Source organism: Apis florea, unplaced genomic scaffold (genome assembly GCF_048593485.1).
Source record: "Apis florea isolate Af1SG1 unplaced genomic scaffold, ASM4859348v1 contig_3798_pilon, whole genome shotgun sequence".
NCBI classification, from domain to species: Eukaryota; Metazoa; Arthropoda; class Insecta; order Hymenoptera; family Apidae; genus Apis; species Apis florea.
In genome coordinates this window covers 242,403-269,574 of record NW_028256860.1, presented here as the reverse complement: position 1 = coordinate 269,574, position 27,172 = coordinate 242,403, and the positions used below count along the sequence as shown (strand labels likewise).

At 20.3% G+C, this 27,172-nt stretch overlaps 4 protein-coding genes across 6 annotated transcripts; 2 read left to right on the top strand and 2 right to left on the bottom strand.

Annotated features, from left to right (window-relative positions):
• The first annotated feature begins 550 nt into the window (after nt 1-550).
• Nucleotides 551-3,045, top strand: Vha26 (V-type proton ATPase subunit Vha26). Its single transcript, XM_003689824.3, has 5 exons — nt 551-746; nt 1,747-1,922; nt 2,053-2,221; nt 2,370-2,553; nt 2,737-3,045. The coding sequence occupies exons 1-5, from the start codon at nt 714-716 to the stop codon at nt 2,853-2,855; spliced, it is 681 nt and encodes a 226-aa protein (XP_003689872.1). The 5' UTR covers nt 551-713; the 3' UTR covers nt 2,856-3,045.
• Nucleotides 3,046-3,405: 360 nt separating this feature from the next.
• Nucleotides 3,406-6,216, bottom strand: Pex13 (peroxisomal biogenesis factor 13). 2 transcript variants are annotated; one of them, XM_012484666.2, is made up of 5 exons: nt 5,872-6,216; nt 5,268-5,525; nt 4,629-4,876; nt 4,341-4,520; nt 3,406-4,272 (listed from the first exon to the last, which is right to left on the bottom strand). In XM_012484666.2, the coding sequence occupies exons 1-5, from the start codon at nt 5,937-5,939 to the stop codon at nt 3,908-3,910; spliced, it is 1,119 nt and encodes a 372-aa protein (XP_012340120.2). In that variant the 5' UTR covers nt 5,940-6,216; the 3' UTR covers nt 3,406-3,907. The 2 variants fall into 2 exon arrangements, with proteins under 2 accessions (XP_012340120.2, XP_086772041.1); XM_086915915.1 differs by lacking the exon at nt 4,341-4,520 and having other exon boundaries at nt 5,872-6,119.
• A 1,923-nt stretch (nt 6,217-8,139) lies between these two features.
• LOC100869491 (CAAX prenyl protease 1 homolog) lies at nt 8,140-10,653 on the top strand. Its single transcript, XM_003689781.4, has 6 exons — nt 8,140-8,365; nt 8,753-8,899; nt 9,000-9,203; nt 9,273-9,785; nt 9,859-10,002; nt 10,277-10,653. The coding sequence occupies exons 1-6, from the start codon at nt 8,264-8,266 to the stop codon at nt 10,493-10,495; spliced, it is 1,329 nt and encodes a 442-aa protein (XP_003689829.2). The 5' UTR covers nt 8,140-8,263; the 3' UTR covers nt 10,496-10,653.
• A 1,255-nt stretch (nt 10,654-11,908) lies between these two features.
• Nucleotides 11,909-27,132, bottom strand: Isha (Insulator su(Hw) mRNA adaptor). Of its 2 annotated transcripts, XM_086915913.1 has the most exons (19): nt 26,258-27,132; nt 25,244-25,372; nt 24,786-25,077; nt 24,506-24,693; nt 24,110-24,385; nt 23,869-24,012; nt 23,531-23,781; nt 23,226-23,435; nt 22,851-22,984; nt 22,545-22,753; nt 22,222-22,399; nt 21,822-22,130; nt 21,519-21,746; nt 20,875-21,146; nt 20,535-20,780; nt 19,843-20,306; nt 18,199-18,479; nt 17,390-17,997; nt 11,909-12,054 (listed from the first exon to the last, which is right to left on the bottom strand). In XM_086915913.1, the coding sequence occupies exons 1-18, from the start codon at nt 26,285-26,287 to the stop codon at nt 17,396-17,398; spliced, it is 4,443 nt and encodes a 1,480-aa protein (XP_086772039.1). In that variant the 5' UTR covers nt 26,288-27,132; the 3' UTR covers nt 11,909-12,054; nt 17,390-17,395. The 2 variants fall into 2 exon arrangements, with proteins under 2 accessions (XP_086772039.1, XP_012339804.2); XM_012484350.3 differs by lacking the exon at nt 11,909-12,054 and having other exon boundaries at nt 16,727-17,997.
• Between the last annotated feature and the right edge of the window lie 40 nt (nt 27,133-27,172).

The following is a 27,172-nucleotide window of genomic DNA, read 5'->3' as shown; positions in this document are numbered from 1 at the left end:
AACTTTTAAAATATATTGAAATGTCAGAATAAAGAAAAATTTTTTAAATTCATATATTGGTTTTATATAATATTCTTTTTTTTTTCTTATAGATTTCATTATATTCTTTATTATTTTATTGTATGATAAAAATATTTAACATATTTATGATAAAGTAATATTTTTCAACAACACTTTTTTTATTAAATATTATACCGCTTTATCGTTTATAGCTTTAGCAAAAATAGCTTTAGTTGAAAATATTAAATATAATATTTTTTTATAAGTAATTTTATATTAATCAAATTGATGTCTATTAATTTTTATTAGTTGAACATAGAGTTTATTAAAAAATCAAATTTATTTTTTTAATACTCTTAAGATTTCAATTAAAAAAATATTATATTTAAACTAATAGTACAAATTAAATATATATATACATTTTTACATATGAGATATATATATTATATTATATTTGTAAATAAATATTTTTTTTAAATTATTTTAAAACAAATTTAAATTTTTATTCATTTGGGAACACACATGCATTCTATAAAATATATTTCAACTTAATAAATCATTTTTATGAACACACTACTGTGTCATATGATCGTCATTAACTGGAGATACTTTCATCAATAGGCGTTAACTCTTTGAAAAATTCAATTATATACTCCAAAAGTAATTATAAAATTCATCATTTATAGAGACTTCACAAATTTTTAAACTTCAAAATGGCATTAAGCGATGCAGATGTACAAAAACAGGTAAAAAATTATTTAAAATAAAATATATAATTTTCATTCAGCATTGATTTAAGCTATTTTTGTATATTCTATATATTGTTACTTTGATGAAATATTTGTTTTTATTATTATCAGATTTTTATTATTTATAATTTTTTTATTATTTATTATTTATAATTTTTTGATATAAAAAAATAATTTAAATAATGTCAATATTGATATATAAATTTTTATCATTTATAAATGATTCAAAACTGAAAAATAAAATTAAAACAAAATAATTTATATAATTTTAAAAAAATCAATTAAATAATTTTTTTCTATATTATAATGAATATATTTTTTATTTAAATCTTTTTAATTTATCTTCTATCTTTTATTTTTGAAAATACATATATCAAATTATTTTAACTATTCATTTAAAGATAATATAATATATATAACTATTCATTTAAAGATAATAATTTAAGTAGAAATTTGTTTGTTGTGTTTTTTTGTTTATTAATTTTTTTAAATTTTGATAGAAAAAATATTTTTTCTTAAACCAAAATCTTAAGAAAATAAATAGTTAATTTATAAAATAAAAAATTGTTTAATTATTTTTTTTTATGATATGATTTATTATTTTTGAAAATTAATTTTATATAGAAGAAAAAAACTTAATATAGAAGAAATATTAATTTTAGTAAAATTGTTTTTAAATTTTAATATTTATAATATTAATAATTATAGATTTATATTTTTATGAAAAATGAAAAAAAATATAAAATTCTAAATAATTTTATATTTCATCAATTTTTATAAATTTAAATTTTATATTAATTTTTTTAAATTTTATAATAATATATATCATATTTGATTTATTATATTATATTATATTATATTATATTATATTATATATTATATTATATTATATTAGATTATATTATATTATATTATATTATATTATATTATATTATATTATATTATATTATATTATATATTATATTTTTATATTATATTTTGATCATTATATTTTTAGATTAATCATATGATGGCATTCATTGAACAAGAAGCCAATGAAAAAGCAGAAGAAATTGATGCTAAAGCTGAAGAAGAATTTAATATTGAAAAGGGACGTTTAGTTCAACAACAAAGACTTAAAATTATGGAATATTATGAGAAGAAAGAAAAACAAGTAGAACTTCAAAAAAAAATGTATATATAATGCTATAAAAATAATTTTGAATATTATGCAAATGTTTATATAAAATCTTATAATTTAGTGAAATTTTTCTTTTAGCATTTTAAGTTTTATTTTAAATAATTCAATTTTCTTTATTTATAGTCAATCATCTAATATGTTAAATCAAGCTCGTCTAAAAGTTCTAAAGGTTAGAGAAGATCATGTACGCAATGTATTAGATGAAGCTAGAAAAAGATTAGGAGAAGTAACAAGAGATATTTCACGATATAGAGAAATTTTAAAATTACTGATTGTACAAGGATTATGTCAGGTAAAAAGCTATTTAATTTTAATAATTATTCAATAAATTTAATGGTATTTTTATTCATTTTTTTACTTTATACAATTGAAACTTAAAAAATAATCTTTATAGTTCATGAAATATATTTTTATATATTTTTAATTTCTTTAATTTGTAGTTAACAGAAAATCATGTTACTATTCGTGTACGTCAAGTAGACCTTCCTTTGGTAGAATCACTTCTTGATTCTGTTCAAAGTGCTTATAAACAAATTACAAAAAAAGATGTCACGATTAAAATTGATCAAGATAATTTCCTTCCTTCTGATAGTTGTGGTGGTGTTGATTTATTTGCGGCTAAAGGTATTTTTATATATATATATAGATATATAATCTTATATATATATATATATATCTTTTAATAAAATAAATTATATTATATTATTATGCATTATAAAAAAATAAAATTTATTTTTTATTTCTTTTTAAATTTTCTTTTAATTTATAAAGTAATTAAGATTAAATAATTAATTTATTTATTTTTAGGACGTATAAAAGTTAGCAACACCTTGGAAACACGATTAGAATTAATAGCACAACAACTAATACCGGATATACGTTCTGCTCTATTTGGATGCAATTCTAACCGCAAATTCATTGATTAAAAAATTCCTTTCATATTTTCTTTTTCTCTTCTTTTCATTCTATTTTCCTTTCTAACAAAACATTCCCTTCTTTAGAATGCTAAAATGAAAAATTTGTTGTGTAGAATGTAGAATTTGTTGTTGATATTGTTGAAAAGAGAGAGAAAGTGAAATTGTAAATTATAAATATATATATATATATATATATATATATATATATATATATATATATCACATATATGTGAAAAACGCTTACGACACACGTTCAATATATATATATCTATAAATAATATTTTATGTGAAAATGATTGTAAATTTTTTAAAAATGTTTCCTTAAAAATCAATTTCCTTTTTTTTTTATTTTAATTAAGTTAATTATTTTTTATTAAATTATAATTTTTATCTACTTATGGTAAGTATAATTTCTTAGTTAAAAGAAAAAAATTTTAAACTCATTCCGATTGAGTATCTATTTTTTTAATAAATTGTTTAGAAATTAAAATTTTTTATGCGAGTATATAATGTAATAATAAATAACTTAATTATTTTTTAATATTTAATTTTTTCAATATAATAAGTAAAATAATATTTATTGAAATACCCAGTTTATTACAAATAAAAATTTAAATAAAAACAAATTTAATAATAGAATACATAAAATAAATTACAGTATGAATATAAATACTGTATAATGTATATGTATATATATATGTTAGTTTGTTTATTATCATCTATGAAAATAATAAATTAATATTTTAATTTCATGCATAATTTATATATGTATTTTTAATTTATTTAATTTAAAAAAATTTTTTATTTTTCAAAATACGATTATTTCAGAAATACATTTACATATTTTTTAATTTTTTTAAAGTTCTATTTATATTAAAAATGCTAAATTAAAAATCATGAAATAATCTATAAAATAAAATAAAAAATTTATCAGCAGCAAATATTTCTTTTATATATTTCAAATTGTTTATTGCTGAACAATTTCTATATATTTGAAAATAGATTTTAAATTATTATTGTTAAAAGTTATAAAAATTAATAAAATTATCAAACTAATTTGTCTATACTTCATTTTCAATATTTTTATTACTTTTTATAGTTTTTGAATCGTTTTTATCAATATTATTATAATTTTCATTTATTAAAGATTTTTCTTCATTTAGATGGATTACTTCATTATTTTTTTTTACTTTCTTCAATTGTCCTATAACCTTAATATAATTGTAAGGAATAAGACCAATATTTACACTATCACTAACTTTACACCATCCTGGTAAATTTTTTGGTTGTAGATTTCTAGGTGCAAGATAAATTTTTTGACCAGCTTTTACATTAAGTTCATCATTATTGATTGCAATAAAATCATGTAGCACTGTTGCAATATATGCAGGTTCTTCAATTTGATGCCATTCTTTTGGATCTTTTCCTAAGATTATGAAATTTAAAACAATTATTAAAAATATAACTATTTAACTACATATTATATTTTAATACCTTTCATTTGCATGTTTCTAATATTATATGAAATTTTATGAATTATATATGGTACTACAAAAAATATACTAAATATTATAAATCCAGACCAAAAAGAAGAATTATGGACATTTTCACCTTCAATTTTTGTTAATGATTTATTCCATAATTCTTCATTTATTAAATCTTGATTTTTAGAACCTAAAAAAATAATAAATTTATTATTTATAATAGAATATAGTTAATATAATATTTAATAATTGTCATTATATAAAAATTCTAAATTCATGTAATATTAATAAATCTTACCAATAGTGTATATAATCTTTTTATATAACCATTTTAAGAATTTAATTAAAGCAAATGTGCTAAATAACTGATTTAGAGTTGATCGTAATTTTCCAATATTTTCTGCAACATTTAAAATTGCTCTAAATGAATTTGTTAAAGCAAAATATGTAGATTCCAAAAGCATTGTCATAGATGAAAATGTATGAAGAATTGTTTCAATTAAATGGAATGTTGGTCTAGTACTTTCTTCAACATAATGGAAAAATCTGAAAAAATAATTAAAAACAATACTTATAATTATATAAACTATCTCAATCAAAATCATCATATATATATTTTATTTGTTTCTACATTTAATAATTATAAATATTATTTGTCAGATTCATAAATCATTACATCTCATAAAATTTCAGATTTAATTGAAATTATTATAAAAATCTTTAAGAGATATTAAAGAATTATTAAAAGATATATTTTAAAAAAAATTATATATGAAAATAAAGAAATTATATATATATATATAATTATTTAATTATATATATATAATTATTTTAATTTTAATTGAATAACTTAAAATAAAATAATTAAAACATAATAAATAACATAATAAAAAACATTGATATTGTTTTTAAATTATTTTTAAAAATATAAACATACCTATTTTCAGCATCACTATTATGTCCACCAAATATTCCATAATTATTATAATTAGAATATATTGGATTATATGAATTCCCGTTAAATCCTCTATATTGGTTATTGTAACTCAAACCATATCCATTATAATAATTTGATCCAAACAATCTATGATCACTAAATCCATAATAATTTTGGACTGGTTGACGTGGAGGTACAGGTGGAGGATTTCCCGATTGAATATTTGAAACAGGAAATGGTGATAATGCACTTGGTAAACTGCAATGAAATCATTTTATAAGATATTATTTAGAAAAAAAATTTATTATTAATTTTATTCAGAAAATTTATTTTTAATAATTTTATTTATTAATAAAGAAAAATTATTTAAATTCTTTTTGAATTAGAAATTGAATTGAAAAAAAAATCTAAAAAATAATTTTTACTGATTTTTTTTATGAAATAATTTTTAATTTTCTAATGAAATATCACCAAGTTTTTATCGATAAATCTCAGATTATAGATTTTTTTTTATAAATTGTTTATTATCAATTTGTTATAAATATATAATTGTAATATTTAAAATATTATATTAATTGAAATCTTTTTTTAGTAAAACCAATACCTTGTTATGATGTTAGGTACATTTTTTAATTGATTTCCATTATTATCATTCATTCTTTCAGGCGCCATACTTTATGATAATTTGCTTATCATTTTCTTAATAGTGTCACTTATTGTACAAAGTTCATAACCTTTTTATATATAAAAATGTCATTTGTACATAGTATATATATTTAACATAGAAATATGTGTAAACATATTTTTCGATAACTGTATTATCTTGTTACGCTATCACGTGACTTTAACTTTAAGGTTAATAATATCGATATGTTAATTGAGAGCGAAATTCAAATTGCATATATAAATATGAAATGTCAAACAAGCGGATAATAGTAGAAAAACAAAATTAGAATTCACGGATAAAAAAAATCCTTATTGAAAATTTTGAACTTAATCATTACTATTGCAATAAATTAAAAATTCAATAAATCAACTAGTAAACAAACAATAATATAACAATATAACACTATAATATAACAAATAATAATATTAAAGGTATGTTTTCACGCAACAATAAAAATCTTAGACCATATATATTTATATCAAATAATTGGCTTAAAATAAAGATAAAATTATTTGCGCGACATTATATGTAAGTATAAATTTTTGTTTTTATTTTTAAAATAATATATAAATATTTATGAAATACAGTTTAAAATCTGAAATATATATTTTATTTTATTAATTATTAATTTTAAATATATATAATATTTATATATATTTTACAATATATAATATTTTATAATATAATAATATTTTATAATATATATATTTTAATAAATTATAATTTCAAAATAATTAAATTTTAATTTTGAAATATTGATAATATTCAATCTATAATTCTTTTCTTATAATTTATTTTAGTTTAAAAAATTAAATAATATAGATGTCTACTAAAAAATTATTCATAGTTATTGCAAAATAAAATAATTTTGATAAATTTATTTCTTATTCTATTATGATTTATTAATAAATTATTTTTCTTATAATATAGCATTATAATATGAAATTTTTATAATGAAAATTTATTTTATTTAAATAATTTTTATTAAATATATATGATTAAGTTCTATATTTTATCATGATTCAAAATTGATGAAAAAACATTGTTCATAATTTTTACAATTATTTATGTAATATATATATATATATATGTTTTCAATATTTAATCTATTTTTCCTAGAAATTTTTCTCTGTATTTCTGCTTTGATAATTTTGCAAATATATATAATATCAGTTGTATATAAATTTATATAAACATAAATTATAAGAATTTGTTTTACAATTTGAAAATTATTTTTTTATTGATAAAATTATTAAAAAATTGTTTAAATGAATCGATTTTAAACATTTTACAATTTATATGATCTAAATAGTGATATAATATTCATCATTTTAAATTAATTTTTTTTTGCAAAAATGATATCATATTTTTCCTTTTATTTTTGTTTTACTCTAATTTATAAATTTCTATAATATATATATTATATATGGTATATAATATTTTAATATATTAATTATGTTTAATATTATATTTAATATTATATAATATTTAAAATTTAAAGTATTAAATCAAATCAAGAAAATAATGGGGAAAAATCGGATAGAGCAGAAGAATGAATCTGACATCAAATTTTACATTGTTAATATCCTTTTCAGCAATATTGGTTAGAATCATTATTTATCTTCTTTTTCTATATTCTTTATCTTCATTTTCCTTATTATTATTTTTTCTCATTTTTCTCATAGAAAATTTTATTAATAATTTTATATGTTTTATATGTTAATATATTCATGATATTTAAATTGATATGATATTATAATTTATTCATGATATCATAAAATTTGGAAGGTTAATCCACCAAAATTTTATGAATCAAAACAAAGTTCATAAAATTCAGTTAAGATATATTTATTAAGTTAAATAATTAAAGTTTGTATTAGATGAAGCGAGATGAAAATAAAGTGAGATCGTTTTTTCGTTGTTATATTTTGTTTCTGTCTTACTTATCTAATTTAAATTATTTTTAACTTAATAAATAAGCTTCAATCAATATTTTATATACCAATATTTTATGTTTTTTTTTTAGAATCGATCTTTTAAATGATTCGCGAATATATCAATATATTATATATTGTAGTGGAAATAAAACTTACAAATAAAGAAAGAAATAAGAGAAAAATAAAGTCATATTATTTAAACAAATTATACAAATATACAAACATTAGAATATTTTTTCTTTCATATCTATCTCTAAGTTTCATTACTACATCTCCCATTTTTTTCATGATTAGACTTTTCCCGGCAATCCTGAACCTAACTTTGTTTTAGAAAAACCGGCGATCAAGATAGAATATAAAAATAAGAATTTTTACTTGTTAAATACAAAACAATGTCTAGTTTTGTAAAATTTATCGAAGAAAATATACTTTATGAAATCTTAGCCATATCATGGCTTTTGTTTCTTTGGAAATTTTATTTAGATCTTCGTCAGGTATTATACATTTTATCTAATTTCTAATAACCTAAATTTTTAATTTAATGTAATTTTTAATTTAAATATTTATTTTATAATTTTATTTTAATATGAAAATAAAATTTCTTAATATACAGATTAATTATTATATACTATTTTTATTTTTTATTTTAATTATTTCTCAATCCTGTATTAAATATTTAAATTATACTAAAATATTTTAACTAAATTTCACTAAATTATGTAATATTTTACTAAATATTTACAATATTAATTACTTAATGTTAATAAATTGAAAAAAATTATTTGTTTATAAATAATATATAATAAATTTTATTATTAAATAATAATTACTAAAATTAGATTTATGATAATAATATATGTGATATAATGACTTTGTTCTAGCGTGTTTTTATGATGCGTTTAACCAATTTACCTAAATCTCTCGAAGGTTTAATGACAAAAGATGTATATAATAAAGCACATAATTATTTATTAGATAGATTAAAGTTTGATAGTTTTGAAAGTATATATTCTGAACTTTGTACCATGGTATGAAATTTTTACTTAATTATATGCATAAAATATATTATAATATTTAAAAAAAAATTATATAATTCCTATAATATTATATATATTTAAATATTTATAGATATTCTTGTTAACTTTATGCTATCACCGATTTTGGTTATGGAGCATTAATTTAGTTAAATATTTTGGCTTTAATGATGAAAATGAAATTCTCTTGAGTGGTATTTGTATGTTCATTTTAAGTACTGTTAATGATATAATATTTTTACCATTTAAAATTTATTTTACATTTGTTGTGGAACAAGCTTATGGATTTAACAAAGAGGTAAGAAAATAAAAATTTTAATATTAAACAATACTTTTTATCTTGTTAATTTAATGCTATAAATTTTAGACACCATTATTCTTTGCCAAAGATCAGCTTCTTAAATTCATTGTACATCAAATAATCGTAGTACCTCTTTTATGTGCTGTAATATGGATTATAAAGAGTGGAGGAGAGTATTGCTTTCTTTATCTTTGGATATTTTTAATAGTTGCAGCACTTTTTCTTATGATTATTTATCCAGAAGTAATTGCACCAATCTTTGATAAATATACACCTCTTCCAAATGGAGATTTGAAAACAAAAATTGAAGCATTAGCAGCATCAATTAATTATCCTCTTTATAAAATATTTATTGTTGAAAATTCAAAAAGATCTTCACATAGCAATGCATATCTCTATGGTTTTTATAAACATAAAAGAATTGTTTTATATGATACCTTAGTAAAGGAATATTTTAAACCAACAAAAGATGAAACAGATGTAAAAGGATGTAATACTGATGAAGTATTAGCAATATTAGCACATGAATTAGGACATTGGAAACACAGTCATGCATTAAAAGGATTTATATTTGGCCAAGTAAATTTTTAAATTTTTATTTATTTTTTCATATCATTTTTTATTTTTTATTTATAAAAATATATTTTTGTAGCTACATTTGTTGATGAATATTTTTCTATATGCAAAACTTATTAATTATAAGCCTATATATGAAGCTTTCGGATTCATGGATACTCAACCTACATTTATAGGACTTATTATTGTTACTATGTATATTTCAAATCCTCCAAATGTGGTAAGTTTGATTTATATTTAATACAAATTCAAAAAGTCTTTGTATAATGCAAAATAGTTTGTATAATGCATTCTATTATATAAAAATTTTATTTGAGAATTTTACTAATATAAACTAATATAAAATTTAAATTAATTAATTAAAATATTTAAAAAATTTATATATAGAGAATAAAACTTTAAAACTATTTTGTAATTTTGAAATGCAATTTATTTATTTACATCAAATAATTGTGTTTAAAATAATATTTATAAAATTTATTATAATTTTTTAGTTATTCCAATTTATAACAGTTATATTTAAAAGAAGATTTGAATTTGAAGCAGATAAATTTGCGAAAAATTTAGGACATGGAGAAGCATTAAAAAGTTCTTTAATTAAGTTACAAAAGGATAATCTTAGTTATCCTCTTTATGATAAATTATATTCTAGTTGGTATCATAGCCATCCAGAACTCCTTGAAAGACTTGAAGTTATTGATAAAGAAAATTAATTTTAATATTTTTTTATATTACTTTAATATACTAAACTATATTATCTTAATATATCATAATATAATAACAATTGTAAAACATTTACATTGTATAGTATAATTATATAATGATTTTATAATTTTCAAATGAAATATATATAATTAAGTAATAATCATAATTAAGAATTAGAATTAAAAATAACAGAATATATATACTTATGTAATTAATATTCTATAATCAAGATATATATATATATATATATATATATATATATATATATATATATATATATATATATATATATATATAAATTTAAAATTACTTAATTGTCAAATGAAAATGTTATTTCAAATAATTATAAATAATTATATAAATGTAATTAAAATAATAGTAAATAATTATTAATTTTTTTAATATAATTTAATTTTTAAGATAATATTAATAATTATTTTGATTCTAAAATTATTTTAAGAAATTATAAAAAATATATTATAAAAAAAATGCTTAGATTATAAATAGTATTTATTTAAAATTACATAAAATACATAAAATTATATTTTTCGTGTATTTTTGATTAAATTTAATTAATATTTAATTAAATCTATAATTTGAATATATTACAAGATTATTATGAATTATTTTTGTTTTTTAGATAATTATGTATTTCAATTTAATATTGTCATATTTTTTATATCTAATAATATTGCATATTATAAAATATTTATTTCATAGAATAAAAAGATTACTTTTATTATAATAATACTTACTTACACATTATTTTTCTATAAATATATTGTGTATTTATATATGTATTGATGTATATTAACTTTAAATCTTTATAAAAGAATTACTACTTTTTTTAATTAGATTATATATAAAGTTAAAATATTAGAATTTTATATAAATTTATTTATATAAATATTATTTATATATAATGTTATGCATAAACTAGTGTCATATTTAATATAGATATAAAGTTTCCATTAAATTTTATTATTTTTCAGAAAGTTAAAGCATTTATGAAATATAATTATATGTATTTTTGTTATAATATACAATTCCTAAATTTGAGTATATGTATATATATATATAAAAAGTGTCATATATAGAAATTTTTTTGAATCTTTTTCAATTTCTCAGGTTTTTAATAATAATATCAAAAATCAAAATTTGATATAAAAAATTTAAATAAAAATCAAAGAAAAGTAATAAGAAATGCATTATTTTTTTATTTAATATATTATTTAAATCAATCTCACTTATTTTTTATGAAAATATGATATATCATTTCAATAATTTCAATAATTTTAATAATAATTCCAATAATTTTAATCAATAATTAAAACAAAAAATGTTACGTTAACATTATAAAATATTTGTGCACAAAAAATAAAAAATTATAAAATTAGAATATAAGACAGTAATAAAAATAATTAACTTAAATTATTTAATATAATATGTTCATATCGTTATATACATTCATATCTCAATTTTATTAAAATGCTTATGTTTACAATAAATACATAAGATTGAGGAAAAATCACATAATAGATCCATTTGTTCCATTCCAAGATTGTGCCTGAAACAAACAATATTAAAATATTAAAATATATTTAACTCAAATTATATATAATAAAAATATAATTATAGACTTATGTAATTTCAAAATCATAAAATTGAATATATAAATATATATGAAATATATATGAAATTAATATTAGTTTCATAACTTTTAATTTAGTTTTTAATTATTAATTTCAAATAAAATATAATTAAAATTGAAATATTTTGTTTTTCATTTATAAAGAAAATTAAAAGTAAAATTTATCAAAGATCATCAAATTTAATTATCCCCATATATGTAATATATTCAATAGCCATTACTTTTTGGCTAGTCAAATAAGAAGATTCAAATTACGAAATTGAATGCTTTTTAAAGTTTTGATATTATATATATAAATTATATTACATAATAAAAATCAAAATATTGAAAATATTTATTAATCAAAACAGATTTGAATAAATAAAAAATTTTAAGAAATGAAATAAAAAGTGACTCTTTAATAATTCATAATTAAAATATACATATTTAAATATAATAATCTATAAATATTATATTATGTATTTTGTTTTTTATATAACTTGCAATATATTTTGTAAAGATGTTTATAATATTTTTTTTACTTTCATTTATAAGCAAAAAATTGTATATCATTCTTATTAAGTTATAATTGATAATGATATAATTAATTAAATATAATAAAAAATGTCAATTTTATATTGAAAATTTATTATTCTTTAAATATTTAAAAATTCTTAATTTTTTTAAATATTCAAATCTTATATTCAAAGTATTTTTTACATTGGATCACCTAAGAATATTTGATATTTTTTAAATGTTTTCTAAATGAATATGAATAAAAATTCGAGGTTAATGTATGTATTCAAGATTTTATACCCGATATTCTAATATCGATCACATATTTTTGCGCATGTGCATACCAAGTTTTTTTCATCGATTAAATCGACATCAATAACAGGTTACAATATTTAATTGCAAAGAAAATAATTTTAAATTAAACAAAAATTATATATAACATATAGAAATTATAATCAAACATTCCATTAAAATAATAATACTTCTATTGTAAAAAATATTAAAAATAAACTGATTTTTGCATTTATAATATTTGTTTTGTTAAATTCTGTCATTATTTATGATAGTGTTCATATATAAATACGTAAATATTTACATAAATGATTCATTAATCATTGTTCATTGTTATTCATTAAAATAAATTAATCGCAATTTTTTGTTATTAATGATATTCTGAAAAAAAAACAAAATTTTTTGTTTAAACTCTGCTTCGGAGTGGTGCACGGGCTTCTTATACTATTTATACTATACTTATACTATTTTGTATTATAATATTCTTTTTCTTCTTAATTTTTTTACTTTTTTTTTTTTTAAATTTGTAATAATATGATTCATTAGATAAAGTAACATTCTGGACGAACTTAAACTTATAATAACAATCATAAAACGAATATGATTTTTTGAATATGATAATATAAATTATTTTACAAAATTTATTATAAAATCTAACATTCAGTTAAACAAAATTTAATACAAATAATATCAATAAAAATTTATATTATTATATAAAATAATAATATTTTTAATTTATCAAAAAATATAAAATTGTTTTTTATTTAATAATAATAATAACATTCCAATTCTATTTATTGCACATTATTTATATATTCTAATTACACTTTTTTTAAATTATTAAAATAATACGATATAATTAAATATTATATAATGAAATTTAAATTTTTAGTTAATAAAAATAGAATAAATCAAATTCAATCTTTCTTTTAATTGTTATGATTAAACACAAATTTTTAAGATTCAGAAATTAATATATTAAAATTAATTAATATTATCTTAAAATAAATTTTTTCGCTTCATTAAGAGTATAATAAACATGTTTCATCTTTTTGTATAAGCTGTCCAGAATGCAATATGTATAAATAAATAAATATATATATATATACATATACGCGCGCGCGCATGTGTGTGTGTACGTGTGTGCACGCGCGCATGTGTGTGATGCATGTATATATGATGTGTGCACGCGCGCGCGTGTGTATGCATGTATGCATATATGTATGCATGCATGCATGCGTGTGCGTGTGTGTATATCTACATAAAATAATGAGTAAAACACAACAGTACCTTGCACTTGCCGCTCAGTTTGAGCGTAAGCGACCTGGTGGCTGGTGTTCCATCGTCGTATGGCGACAGAGAGAGAGAGAAACTCACGCAAGTATGTGAATACACGAATATGAGTACTGAACAAGTATCCAAAGCTGAAAAGATTTAATTCCATTCCGAATATCATTTCAAATATTTAACTTTTATTGTTTCAGAAATTTCTTTGTTTTATATCAAAATTTTTATTGAAATTTCTGATTTCTTCAAATTAAATTTTGTTAATATATTATTCGATATTCGGAGGAAAAATTTTTCAGACAAAAATTCTATAGTAAAAGAATTAGATAGAATAATATATTAGATAAAATAGACTTATAATTATTTTAAAAACATATAACAATTTAGTAATTATTTAAAATATATAATATTTTCCTTTAATGCAAATTAAAAAAAATATAAATTTGTATAATCATCAGAATAATAATTATATGTAATGTTAAATAATAATTATATTTATTGCATTTTTATATCTTAATTTTTTTGTGCTATTTAAAAGTAAAAAAAGAAACGTTTTTTTTTCATATTTTGCTTATAAAAAATTTGTTAATTATTTATTAAAAAATAAATATATTTATTAAAAAAGATTATAGTAAATCAATTGATTATGATTTGGCTCACAACTAGCTTAATATTCAAACTATTTTTTGGAAGTTGTAACTTAGAAACTTTCCCATAAATTGATTAAACAATTAAATTTACTGTGATATAAATAAAAATTGATAAAAATAAAAAATTAATCAAACCAGTCATATAAATAATGATAAATAGAATTAATAAATAATGACTAATTATCTTGATTTTATTATGAAGACTCCCAGACAAAATCTTTTAAAAACAATTTTATATATTATTATATATTTAATATTTGATATCTATTAGGAAAAACATAAAGACAATTCTGGGAGCCAGCGGAATGAAAGGCTGTTATTCTGCTTATGAAGAAAGATGTTATATAGAAAATATTTATTTTTCGTTTGATTGAGCCGCACCGAACATCAGTGCTATATATATTTTCACTTTTCTTCACTTTCTCTCTCTTTTTTCTTTTTTCATAGTCAATTACATACATGCAAATATTTGTCAATTTTTACATTTTCCCTTTCATACATACGTATACATACACACATGCATGCATGCAAGCACGCATCCATATCCACACATACATATACATATGTATATATATATATATAATGTATATATATATATATATATATATATATTGTGTATATATATATATATTATATATATATATATATATATTATATATATATATTATGTGTATATATATATATATTATATATATATATATATATATAAAATCTCTCTCTCTATCTAATTAAATATTTGCAGTAGAATCTTGCTTATCCGAATTCACAATTTATTTTAGCTATTAAATTTTTTTGTACATTAAATATTTAATTTTTTTTATTTTATAAAAAATACATAAATTTTAATTTTTATTTATATTGAATAAAAAAATCTAATTAAAATGAATATTAATATAAATATTTTTATCTCTGAAGTATATTCCTTCAAACGTATCTCACGAATATTATTTGAATATTAATATAATATATTCAAATAAAATAAAAAATTATTTGAATTCAATCTGTTACTGATCTTTATGTATTATATATTATTATTATTAATTTTATTATTATCTATATATATAAAGTATTAATATATTCGTTGAAAGAAAAGAAAAGTTATAAAGTTAATTCTAGAAGCTAAAAAAAAAAAAATCATAAAAGATACAAAAATATCAATTGAAGCTTATTTATTACATTATAATTTTTCACTAAATGAAGCTAATAGAATGAAAATATTGTCTCTGTTACATCATTACTCTGTTCATGTCTCATTTCATTTAATATATATTTAAATTATAAATAATTTAACAAATAATTAACATTTTCACATATAAATTTTTGTATTTGTTTTTATCTCTAAAGTCATTTCTTTAAACGTATCTCACGAATATATTAACATTCTATATATTTTAAAAATTCAATTGAACAACGAAATTCAACTCAATTAAGGAAAAATATTTATAGTTTTTAGAATATACGGTTAATCAAGATTCTATTGTTAAGATTTATTTATCTATACAGTACGATTGATTTAAATATATATATTTAATTGTTTCTTTAACTATTGGAAATATAAAAAAAATGTTGCATTCATATTTTTCTTTTTTTAAAATAAATTTATATATTTTATAGAAAAAAATTAGTATTTATTATTTTTGATTATTTTATTATTCTACAAATTAAAAATAAATTAATTAACTTAATTTGGTTTTTTTTTAGAAAAATATTAAAGTATTATTATAATTTAATAAAATTATTGAATTAATAATTAAAAATTAATTTAAAATTTTGTTCTTATTCAAAATAGAAAATATACTATAAATTACTTTTTTTAAAATCACTTTTTTTATATTTCCAAAAGTTTAGAGAAATAGTTAAATATATAAATTTAAATTGAATATATTGTGTATATTTTTGTTCACTACGAAAATACAAAAGTATTTACAATTCAATAAATAAGTCGCTACTTGGAGTATCCACAGATCATAAGTCCTGTGTTCAAAACTCACAACTTCTTACATTATCAAATTGACAAAATCAATTTATTTGAAATTTGAAATCCTGAATTAAAGATATCTTATTATGTTCAATCGATGATATATTTATATTATTTTTATTTTATACATTATAAAATAATATAAAATAATTGTTTAAATATAAAAAATGATATAGGTTGAAAAATTAGTAAAAATATCTTTTTTTAAAAAATGGTATTATAAATTTATATACGAATTTATTAATTTAAAGTAAATTAAAATCTTGTATTTTTTTAAATTTTATTTATTATAATTTCTTTGTTATATTTACTTCTTAAGATCTATCTTTAATAACAAGCAATAATTTTATCAATATTACAGAGAATAAAATTAAAACGGTATATTATTATTTTTAACAATAATTATCATCGATTGAATATAATTATTTTAAAATTCAGTATTCCATTTTCTAAAATTGACTGTTTCAATCTGATCTAATTTGAAGCGAATTCTCCCTCACACCACTCCACAGAGTAAGAAAAAATTTTAAAGAGAATAATCGCTTTTTACTTTGGTCTAAGAATCCCTGCGATCCTCTTCTTCTTCCTTCTTCATTTCAATGCCTTCTTGATTTGCCTCAATCATTTCTTTTAATTCTTCTTTTTGTTCTTTAGAAATTTCTTTTATTCCAATTTCTTCTTTTTCCTCTTCTTTTACAACTACTTCTTCTTCCTTTATAGGTTCTTTTTCTTCAACATTTGTAGATATTGATTCTTGTTCCTTTGATTCTTCTACTTCTTCTCCAGATGGACTTACATTAGCCCATCTTGATTTTCGTCCCCTATTTCGATTTTCTCTTTCCATGTTACTTGAATGTTTATTATTACCTTTTTTATCTCTAAGATTATCTCTTTGTGAGTGATTCTCTGAATCAGAAGTCCAGGAACCAGGAGGAAGTTCCTGATTTCTCCAGGGAACAGCAGATTCTGGAGGAATAATGGATGGTGGACCCATAGGTCCAAAAGGTGGTCTGACGTGGGGACGAATATCATCAAAGGGAGGTCTAAAAAAGGCATCTGATTCTCGGGGATCGAACGGTGGTCCACGAGGTCCAAAAGGCCTCATTCCAGGACGAAGAGGACGGGGTCCCAAGCCTCGTGGATGGAACATTAATGGACCTATAAAATAAAAATTTGTTAAATTTTATTTATTTATTCAATTCTTATTTATTTGTTAAGAAATATATATAAAAAATGATTTATATCTATTTTAAATAGTTAAAAAAAGTAAAAAAATTAATTAATGTTAAATTAACTTAATGTTCTTTAAAAATAACCAAATATTAAATTTTTTTTTATAAAGAATGAAAACATTTTTACCTGGTCCGCGAACTCCTAAGGGAGTTGGACGTGGTCCAAATCCATCAGGATGTCCAGGTCTTGGACCTCTAGGTCCCATGATTGGTGGCATTCCAAATATAGGATCGATTCCAAAAAATTCTCGTCTCCTAGGTTCAAAATCACCTCGGTCGAGATGTCCTCTTGGATCGAAACTATCTTGAAGTCGCGGATCAAAACCATCTCGTCTGATTTCATAATCAAATCGATCTCGATCATCAAGTGGTCTTCTTCCTCGTACTTCAGACCTATCGAATTCCTCCCTTTGAAAAATAATTAATAATTTAATACTTTAATACTTTAGATATAATTATATTTTTATATTTAATTATAGTTAATATTTTAAAAACTGAACTATTATATTAATTTTTTTTACAGAATATAAAATCCATTCTTTAATAAATGATTTTGAAGAAAAAATAATTTTATTTGTATATATAATTATATATCAAATGTTTTGTTTAATTGAATCTGACAAGAATATCTGACAAGAGATTAAAGTTATTAAAAAATATTTATATACTATAACTTATATACTAACTAAGTAATTAAAAAGATATTTGGATACATGTATTATATGATATAAATTATTTTTTGTAGGTCGAATAATAGAGATTCCAAGATTAATTTCATTTTTTTAACTGAATTATATAATTTATTTGGATTTTCCTACAAAAAAGTTAACTTTATGTCGAAAAACACGTTTAGAAGATATTTCAATTTAAATATTGTCATATTATTAAAAAGAATAATTATCTGTGATTAATTCTAGTTCAATAGAATTTTCGCAAATATATAAAAATAAAACACGCATTTCCTTTATTGATTGAATGGCCTGATATATTCTCTAATGTGTATTATATTTCACTTATTTTATTTAATTGAAAGCGATAGTCAATAAAATAAATGCATATTTTATTTTTATATCTATCCATGAGTTGTTCTAGAACCAATAATAAACTAGAATCAATTATAGTCATTTTACATTATCCGGTTTTCATCATTCAGTTGAAAATAAATATCGATTGATTATTGATACATATATACATATATAATGTTTAAATATTATACTGATCAATAATCATTTTCAATTACACAACAAAAATCGGAGGGCGTAAATTAGATAAATAAAAAGACTCATAAATGATTGTCATCTTTAGTCTTTAGTCTTCAAATTTTGACAGGATAGAAATATTTAATACTTTTTTTATTAGAAATAAAAAAATCTAAATCAATCTATTAATGCATCCAGATAAATTGATTAATGAATTCAAAATTTTATGATTTTAATTAAAAAAGCGAAATTGATTTTGAAATCTCGTTCATTATTTGACTTATGAAAAAATTCTTTGCATAATATAATGTTTACCTTTAAATTAAATAGTTTTGTTAAAACATTTTTCTTTTATATAACTTTAATTTCTGACTGAATTATGGTGAAATATTTGACCATATCAAATTAAACTGTTTATAATACTGTTTATAAAATTGTTTATAATATTCATGTTTTATTGTGTATATTTTTATATGCGTATAATAATTGTATTTATTTTTAATAATTTACTTATTTTTGTTTATTTTATCAATTACAAAATTAAAATTAATATATATAAAATTATATTTTACCTTTGTTCTCTAAGTGGTCCAAGTCTTCCAAAATCTTCTACTCTTTGCTGTCCATGTATTCTATTATCAAATTCTTCTTGATATATTCCTCCTTGCAACCTTGGAACATCCATAAATTCCTCGTGTATTTGTGATCCTCTGTGACTCCTTCCGAAATTCTGTCTATCTCTTTGTTGTTGATATTCTCTTGGATCTTGTGGATTACGAAAATCTGGTGGTCGAGCTGGGAAATCACCTCTCTCTTGAGGTAAACCAAATTTTGGTAAATCCATCAAAGAAGAAAGAGGTTCTCCACGTGTTGATCGAGAATCATCAAAACTTCTATCAGATCTATCTCGTTCTTGACGATTACGAGGAATTATTCGATCAACACGATCTTCAAGCGGCAGTGTACCATCAGCCAATTGACGCAAACGATCAGCTAAACTTGGTTTGCCATCCTTTTTTGTAGTAGATTCGTTTTCCTGAATATAAATATTTTATCAAAATTGTTTAATTAATTAAAATTATAAGTAAAATAAAATTTTTTATTAATTTAAATCATTTATATAATTATATATTTTGCATAATTTTTTAAAACTTTTTATTTCTAATATTTCAATATTTAATAATATTAATAAAATCAATACAATCTTTAGTTTCATATCTTTTAATTTAATTTAGTCTATAATCTTTTTTTAATAGTAAATTACCTGAAGATTTTGAGTTTGTGGATTTCCTTCGCGATTTTCTCTGTTTTCTCTTTCTCTTCTATCATCTCTATCTCTATCTCTAAGATCCCTTCTGCGATCACGTCCTCTATCTCTTCCTCTGCCTCTGTCTCTTCCACGATCCATTCTAGAATCATTACCTTCTCTATCTCTGTGCGATAAATGTGTCTCTCTATCTCTTCTTTCTCTATTTTCACGATCTCTTTCTCTTTCTTTATAATCCCGATGCTATTATTATATTTAAAGCAGAAGTCAAAATAATTTTATATAATAATATATAAGACAAAATTATTGTTAAAATAAATAAATAATATATATTTACTTCTGCTTGTTGATCAGATTCAATTCGTTCTTCATTTTGTGGAAGTTGTTGTTCAGTTAAATTATTTTTATTTTTTGCTCCGTTTGAATTTTGTGGCATTGCATCTTCCATTTCTACATCCATATCATCAGCAGAATGTTGTTGAGGTAGTTGCATTTGTAAGGGTGCAGAAGGTCCTACACTATATGGTTGACGTAACATTGGTAAATTTGGCATTCCTGTTTCCGTTGTTGGCGGCGGAACTCCTATCGGAGGAACATTATGTGGCATACCTAAAAATCGAATTTTAAGTTTTTATCATTTCTTCTTCGTATTCATAAATTTCATTTCGTAAATAAAATATTATATATAGGATGTTAATATATTTAGAAAACATCTTTGAAGAGTCAAATTTAGAGGTCAAAACAAATACAAGATATATTATTGAGATTTATTTATTAAATTATAAGCAAATTAAATCTCATATGAAATCAAACGACAGTATGATTTAAATCTTCGTCTTATTTCATTTAATGCAATTTTAAATTGCTTATAAATAATAATAAGATTTAATAAATAAGATTTACTCGATATTTTTATATATTGACATTTATTTTTATCGATTCTAAAAATATCCCACGAATATATTAATTTTATATACATACCAGTAGAATTAGGTTTATCAGAAGGTGCTGCTGGAGCTGGTAAAGGAATTTGAGTTAGTAAACCAACGCCAACACTTGCTCCAAATGGAGAATTTACAGGTGGCGTTAACATAGTTTGCATCATTCCTGGTGGTCCTAATAAACTTTGCATATTTGGAGGTGGCACACCTATGGGAACATTTGGCATTAAACTATGTGCCATTGGTAATCCCATTGGTCCAATCATACCTAGATAATAATACATTGATAATATTGGGAAAAAACACTGATTTTTTATTAAATTTCTTTTAAATAATTACGTACGAGGAACTCCTGGCATCGTGAAAGCAGGTGGCATCATCTGTAATTGTGTATTTGGTGGTGCTAAAAGCGCAGCTGATGTAGGAGGTCTAATTGGTGGAGGTTGACTTGTATCAATTACTTGTTGTTGTTGTTGACCTTGTTGCTGAGTTTGCTGTTGAGATTGTTGCTGTTGAGCGCTAGTTGAAGGTTGCATTACATTTACCATACCATCTGCTAAATTTGGAATTCCAGCAGCTGCAACCAATGCTTGTTGTTGTAATTGCAACTGTTGTTGAAGCACATCTGCAGTTCCGGAATGCTTTAGTTTACCTATATATTATTGATGATTTATAATATAATATATTTATATTAATTTGTAATTTATTCAAAACTTAATAATAAAATGTAATTTTTTTTTAACCTTTTAAATTGGGCGGTAGAGTATCCTCATCAATCATACCTCCTTCTTCTAATAGTTCTAAATCTTGATCAGTAACATTAACTAATTTATTCCAAGGAATATAACTAACTCCCAATTCAACTTCCCAATAATCTTTCCATTCCTTTCCTTTTACTCCTTTTCCTGGTGCCCAAGCTAACTAAAATATATTAAAAATTTTATTATTATAAAAAACATTTTTCTTCATACTATATAGGAATTTAAAATTAATAATAGATTTATAAATAAAAATTTTTGTAAAAATAAGTAATTACATTAATATGTCTAAAAACAATCATACTTACAGTGATTGCTTTTCCTTGCATTTTATGATTTTTAAGCTTAGTAAGAGCCCGGTATGCATCTTGTCTTCTATTCATGCATATAAAGGCGCAACCTCTAGGTGAAATTAAATCTATACTAACAATGTCACCAAATTCTCCAAACGTATCTGAAAGTTCTTCTTGATGTACCAATTTTGATAGATGTCCTACCCAAAGAGTAGTACTACAAACTGTAAATAAATATTAAATTCATTTTAAAAAAAAAAGACAAAAAAAAATTAAAAAAAAAAAAGAAAAAGATATATATAAAAAAAAAAAAACAATTACCACTTAATTTATCTCTCACAATTGGTGGCAGTCCTCGTTTACGTCTTTCTCTTTCTTTTTCTCGTTCTTCTTCAGTCATTTTTTCTCGACTATCTTCTCGTTTTCTATCACGACCTCTGTCTCTTGATCTAGATCTATATAATAAAAGTAATTTAAATAATTTATAATCATAATTTTAATAATATAATATAATTATTAATTCTTGAATAAATATTATATCATAATATTATATATTATATAATATATATTATATATTATAATTTTGATATAATAAAATGTGTGAATAATATCAATATATAAAATAATGTAAAAATATGTTTACATAAATAAATTATTCAATAATATATTTATATAGTAAAAAATATATAAAATTACCTTCTTCTTCTAGATCTACTTCTTGATCGAGATTTTCTATCTCTGTCTCGATCTCTATCTCTATCTCTATCTCTATCTCTATCCCTATCTCTATGCCTTGGTGATCTAGAACGACTATGATGTCTGTATCGATCAGGAGATCTACTTTGTGATCTTGTATTTTCACAATTTACAATTTCTACACTGCTACTATCTCGTCTTGCGCCATTTCTATGAATGATTTATTAAATTAATTATAATAAAGATTAAAATAAATATAAATTAAAATCGAAATTTTATAAAAGGGACTAGAAAAAAATGTTTACCCAGAATAATCTTGTGTGTCTTGTCGTTCATCCAAAAGCGGACTTTTTTGATTTTGATGCGTTTGTTGATTTATCTGTCTAATATTTGATAAAGGTTGAGAGGCATATGGTAGAGCTGGTGGATAACCAGGAGGTGGTTGACTCATATCTTGTATGACGCCGCTATTTACATTTGTCGTATATGTACTTTGTTGACTTGGTTTCAAGATATCCGAAGGTTTTAATTCACATTCTGACGCAAATGGTAAATTCTAAAATAAAAATTGATTAACAATAAAAAATCTTTTTTATATTTATATAACTAAAAAAGAAATATATTTTTATTATCAATAACATACAGGAACAGTTTGAGCTAAATGCTTATCAAATTCTTCTTCTTGCTGTTTCATTTGTTGAAGTTTTCGCATTTTTTCTTCTGTTTCATGTTGTGAAGAAGTACTTCCTTGCATTGTTTGTTGTAATGTTTGAAGCTGTCTCAAAACCTATATTATAATTTCAATAATTAAATAATTTATTTGTAATATTATATTTTTTATTAAATAAGTAAATTATATTAATGTTAAAATCATTAACTTGTACCTCTGGATTTGTTAAAAGAAGTCCAAGACTTTCTAAACTATTTCCAGTTGAAATTGTATTATGTTGACCAGTATTAGATGTTGCTGTTGCTGTTGGCGAATTAGCAACAACAACATCATCATCTTCTTCTTCACCATAATCAAAATCTAAAAGTTTTTTATCAAATTTTACAGAACTTTTTTGTTCATTTGACTCTTGTTTTTTTAATAACAATTGTTGTAAATGTTGTAATTGATCAAGAAAAGAAGCATCCATTTGATTTGAATTTGATTGCCCCTAAAAAAATGTTATAATTAAAATATGTTAAATTGCAAACGATATTATAAACAAATATATAAATTTTTATTAATTATTTTTATTTTAATAATTATTAAAACGAATATAAGCTAAACTTACTAAAAGTTTATTAGCATTAACTATATTTGCTGTTTCCATTTTTGTTTGTGCAAGCCAAGCAGGATCAATTGGTTTTGCAGAAGAAAATATTTTTTGGTCTTTTACTGCATTTTTTGCAGTTAAAGGTGAAGTTTTTACAGAAGTACCAGTATTACTAACATTATTTGTTGAAGAAATATTTAATGTACCTAAAAATAATAAATATTCAATATCTGATATGATAAATTTCATAGATATTTTATATACTACAAATAATTTTATATATTAAATCATATTTTACCATTAGTATTAACTGCTTGTTCCTTATGTATTGGATGATTTGGATCCGCAAGATCAAATAAAGGTTGTATTACCTCTGAAGGAAAAACTGCATTTTTTTGCCAAAGATTTAAAACTCTTATTACTTTACTTTTATCTTCTTGAGGACATTTCAAAAGATTTAAAAAAGTGGTTTGCATGTTCTTAGCAAAGCGTGGAGCAAAGACATCTTTCTCTACTCCAAACTGGTGTCTGGACTGACGTACAATTGAATCAATAACATACAATCCAGGCACTTTGTATTCTGGTTTACACTGTAACATAAAATTAACATATTATATTAATATAAATAAAACTAATTTTATAATTTAATTTTAAAAAAATTTGTTATTTTTTATAATATAAAATAATATCTTATAAAATTATATTATAATTATATTAATATATACAAAATTATAAAAATAATTTTATATGACTTACTTTTTGAATGAATTTTTCAACACTTTGCACAACATGTTTATAAAATTTAATTGCTTTAATTGCACCCCTAGTTAAAGAATTCATTTTAGCTTTTGAAATTGGTGGTTTGACATCATACAAAGCTGAAAGCTGAAAAGAAATAAATAAATTCTAAATTAAATAATTATAATTTCTTTCTTGAATTAAATACTTTAATTTATTAGTAAAAATTAATTACTTTTAAATTTCTATTAATCATATTCATGAATAAATAAAAAGAATTAATGGCATATTATTATCATATATATTTAATTCATTCATTGATCAAAAATTATATTTAAATTTTAAAGAATAATAATTAATCAAATTTTTAAATATAAAAAAAAATATAGAATTAATGTTATTAAAATCTATTTTCTACATAAATATAATAATATTGTATACATATAATTTCAATTTTTACATTTACTTAATTTAAATTCAATAATATATGTATATTAATAAAATCTAATTGATTGGAAAAATTAAATAAATTTATACTAAAAAATTATTGTAATTGTTTAAAATCTCCTTTATTGCTTCTTATTCTTTTTGCTTTTGTGATATTAATTTTATAATATAAATTAAACACAATCATATAATTCAATTAAAATACATAAATAATAATTATCTATCTTTTCTTTCCATTGTAGAAATTGCAAAAATTTTAATAATAACATTATGTGTTACAAATTATATTTTAAATCACAATAAAGGCTCTTTTTGAGTTCTATCCTCCTTTCTTACGTACAGAGATGGTTTCTCCCTCTTTCTTACACATTAAGAAATCAAAGCATTCTTTGAAGATTAAAGTTATTCAAATTTTCATACAACAGTAAAAATGTCAAGAAAAATATTTTTTTTAAACTTTTACCTTAAAATTGTATCGTTTTCAACTTCGAAAAATAAAAAAGAAAAAGAAAAAGGAAAGAGAAATGAGAAAAAAAGAGGGAGAGTCGGCGGGCTAGAAAAAGAATCAAGGATAAGTTAACTTACCTCTGCGTTAAATGCTTTAACCGCTTCCATTCTGATGAAGGTGCAAAGCACCAAATATTTGCTACGTTTCACAGAAATCCGTGATTCTTGGGACGTTCAATGTTTTTGCGATAAATCGCATGTCTCGACTCAGGGCGCACTGTCTAGCTGGGCCATGCTACTCAAGATGGCGGCGCTATTTCCCGAAAGACATCGCGGGGCGGTGATGCATGACGTCACATGCCGCTATGCACAGTCGGTAACAAGTTTCACTTTAATACCGATTATTGTTCACCAATCAAATTTAATTATAAATGAAATTAACTTAAATTTTTGTTTCTTCATAATTCACTTATTCAATAATTAATTAAATTTTAATAAAATATATCAAGAAATAATATTCAAGATATAAAATTAATTAATAAAATATAATATAATATATATAGCAAACAATTTGATTACAAAGTGGCATCAAATTGATATCAAATCTCTATAAAATTTGAATATAAAACCTTATCCATTCATATGTCACTATTATAATTCAATTTTAATGTCAAACTTTGTACTAAATTTTGATACTAAATTTGCATCAAAAACAGATCAAACTTTAATACATAACCTGATGTTTCTTTGTTTCTTATTAAATACAAAACAAATTTTGTAATTATAAATGAATGTAAAATTAGCGTCAAATATATTTTATAATCTTAATGCCATAAATAAGCTTTCAAATAGTTTAATTCAAAAATATTTTTAAAAATAAATAGAATATATAAAATATTATTTATAATTATTTATTTTTTCTACAAAAATATATATAACAACTAAATTTAGGTTATAACTTTTAATTTGATTGCAAATAGCAATTTTATTCTAATTTTTAACTGTATATTGTTCTTCTTCTTAATTTTTTTTTTTTGAATAATTATTCAAAAG

Bases quoted from the DNA above. Each gene is read 5' to 3' on its own strand.
- Pex13 (XM_012484666.2), bottom strand. From the start codon at position 5,939: ATGGCGCCTGAAAGAATGAATGATAATAATGGAAATCAATTAAAAAAT. The intron at 4,877-5,267 runs GTATGTTTATAT...TTATTTTTTCAG, and splicing joins AATAGTGATGCTGAAAATAG to ATTTTTCCATTATGTTGAAG. The intron at 4,521-4,628 runs GTAAGATTTATT...TTATTTTTTTAG, and splicing joins AAAGATTATATACACTATTG to GTTCTAAAAATCAAGATTTA.
- LOC100869491 (XM_003689781.4), top strand. From the start codon at position 8,264: ATGTCTAGTTTTGTAAAATTTATCGAAGAAAATATACTTTATGAAATC. The intron at 8,900-8,999 runs GTATGAAATTTT...AAATATTTATAG, and splicing joins ATTCTGAACTTTGTACCATG to ATATTCTTGTTAACTTTATG. The intron at 9,786-9,858 runs GTAAATTTTTAA...ATATTTTTGTAG, and splicing joins AAGGATTTATATTTGGCCAA to CTACATTTGTTGATGAATAT.
- Isha (XM_086915913.1), bottom strand. From the start codon at position 26,287: ATGGAAGCGGTTAAAGCATTTAACGCAGAG. The intron at 25,373-26,257 runs GTAAGTTAACTT...ATTTCTTTTCAG, and splicing joins TTAAAGCATTTAACGCAGAG to CTTTCAGCTTTGTATGATGT. The intron at 22,400-22,544 runs GTAAGTATGATT...AATATATTTTAG, and splicing joins TGCAAGGAAAAGCAATCACT to TTAGCTTGGGCACCAGGAAA.
- Vha26 (XM_003689824.3), top strand. From the start codon at position 714: ATGGCATTAAGCGATGCAGATGTACAAAAACAG. The intron at 747-1,746 runs GTAAAAAATTAT...TTATATTTTTAG, and splicing joins ATGCAGATGTACAAAAACAG to ATTAATCATATGATGGCATT. The intron at 2,222-2,369 runs GTAAAAAGCTAT...TTTAATTTGTAG, and splicing joins TTGTACAAGGATTATGTCAG to TTAACAGAAAATCATGTTAC.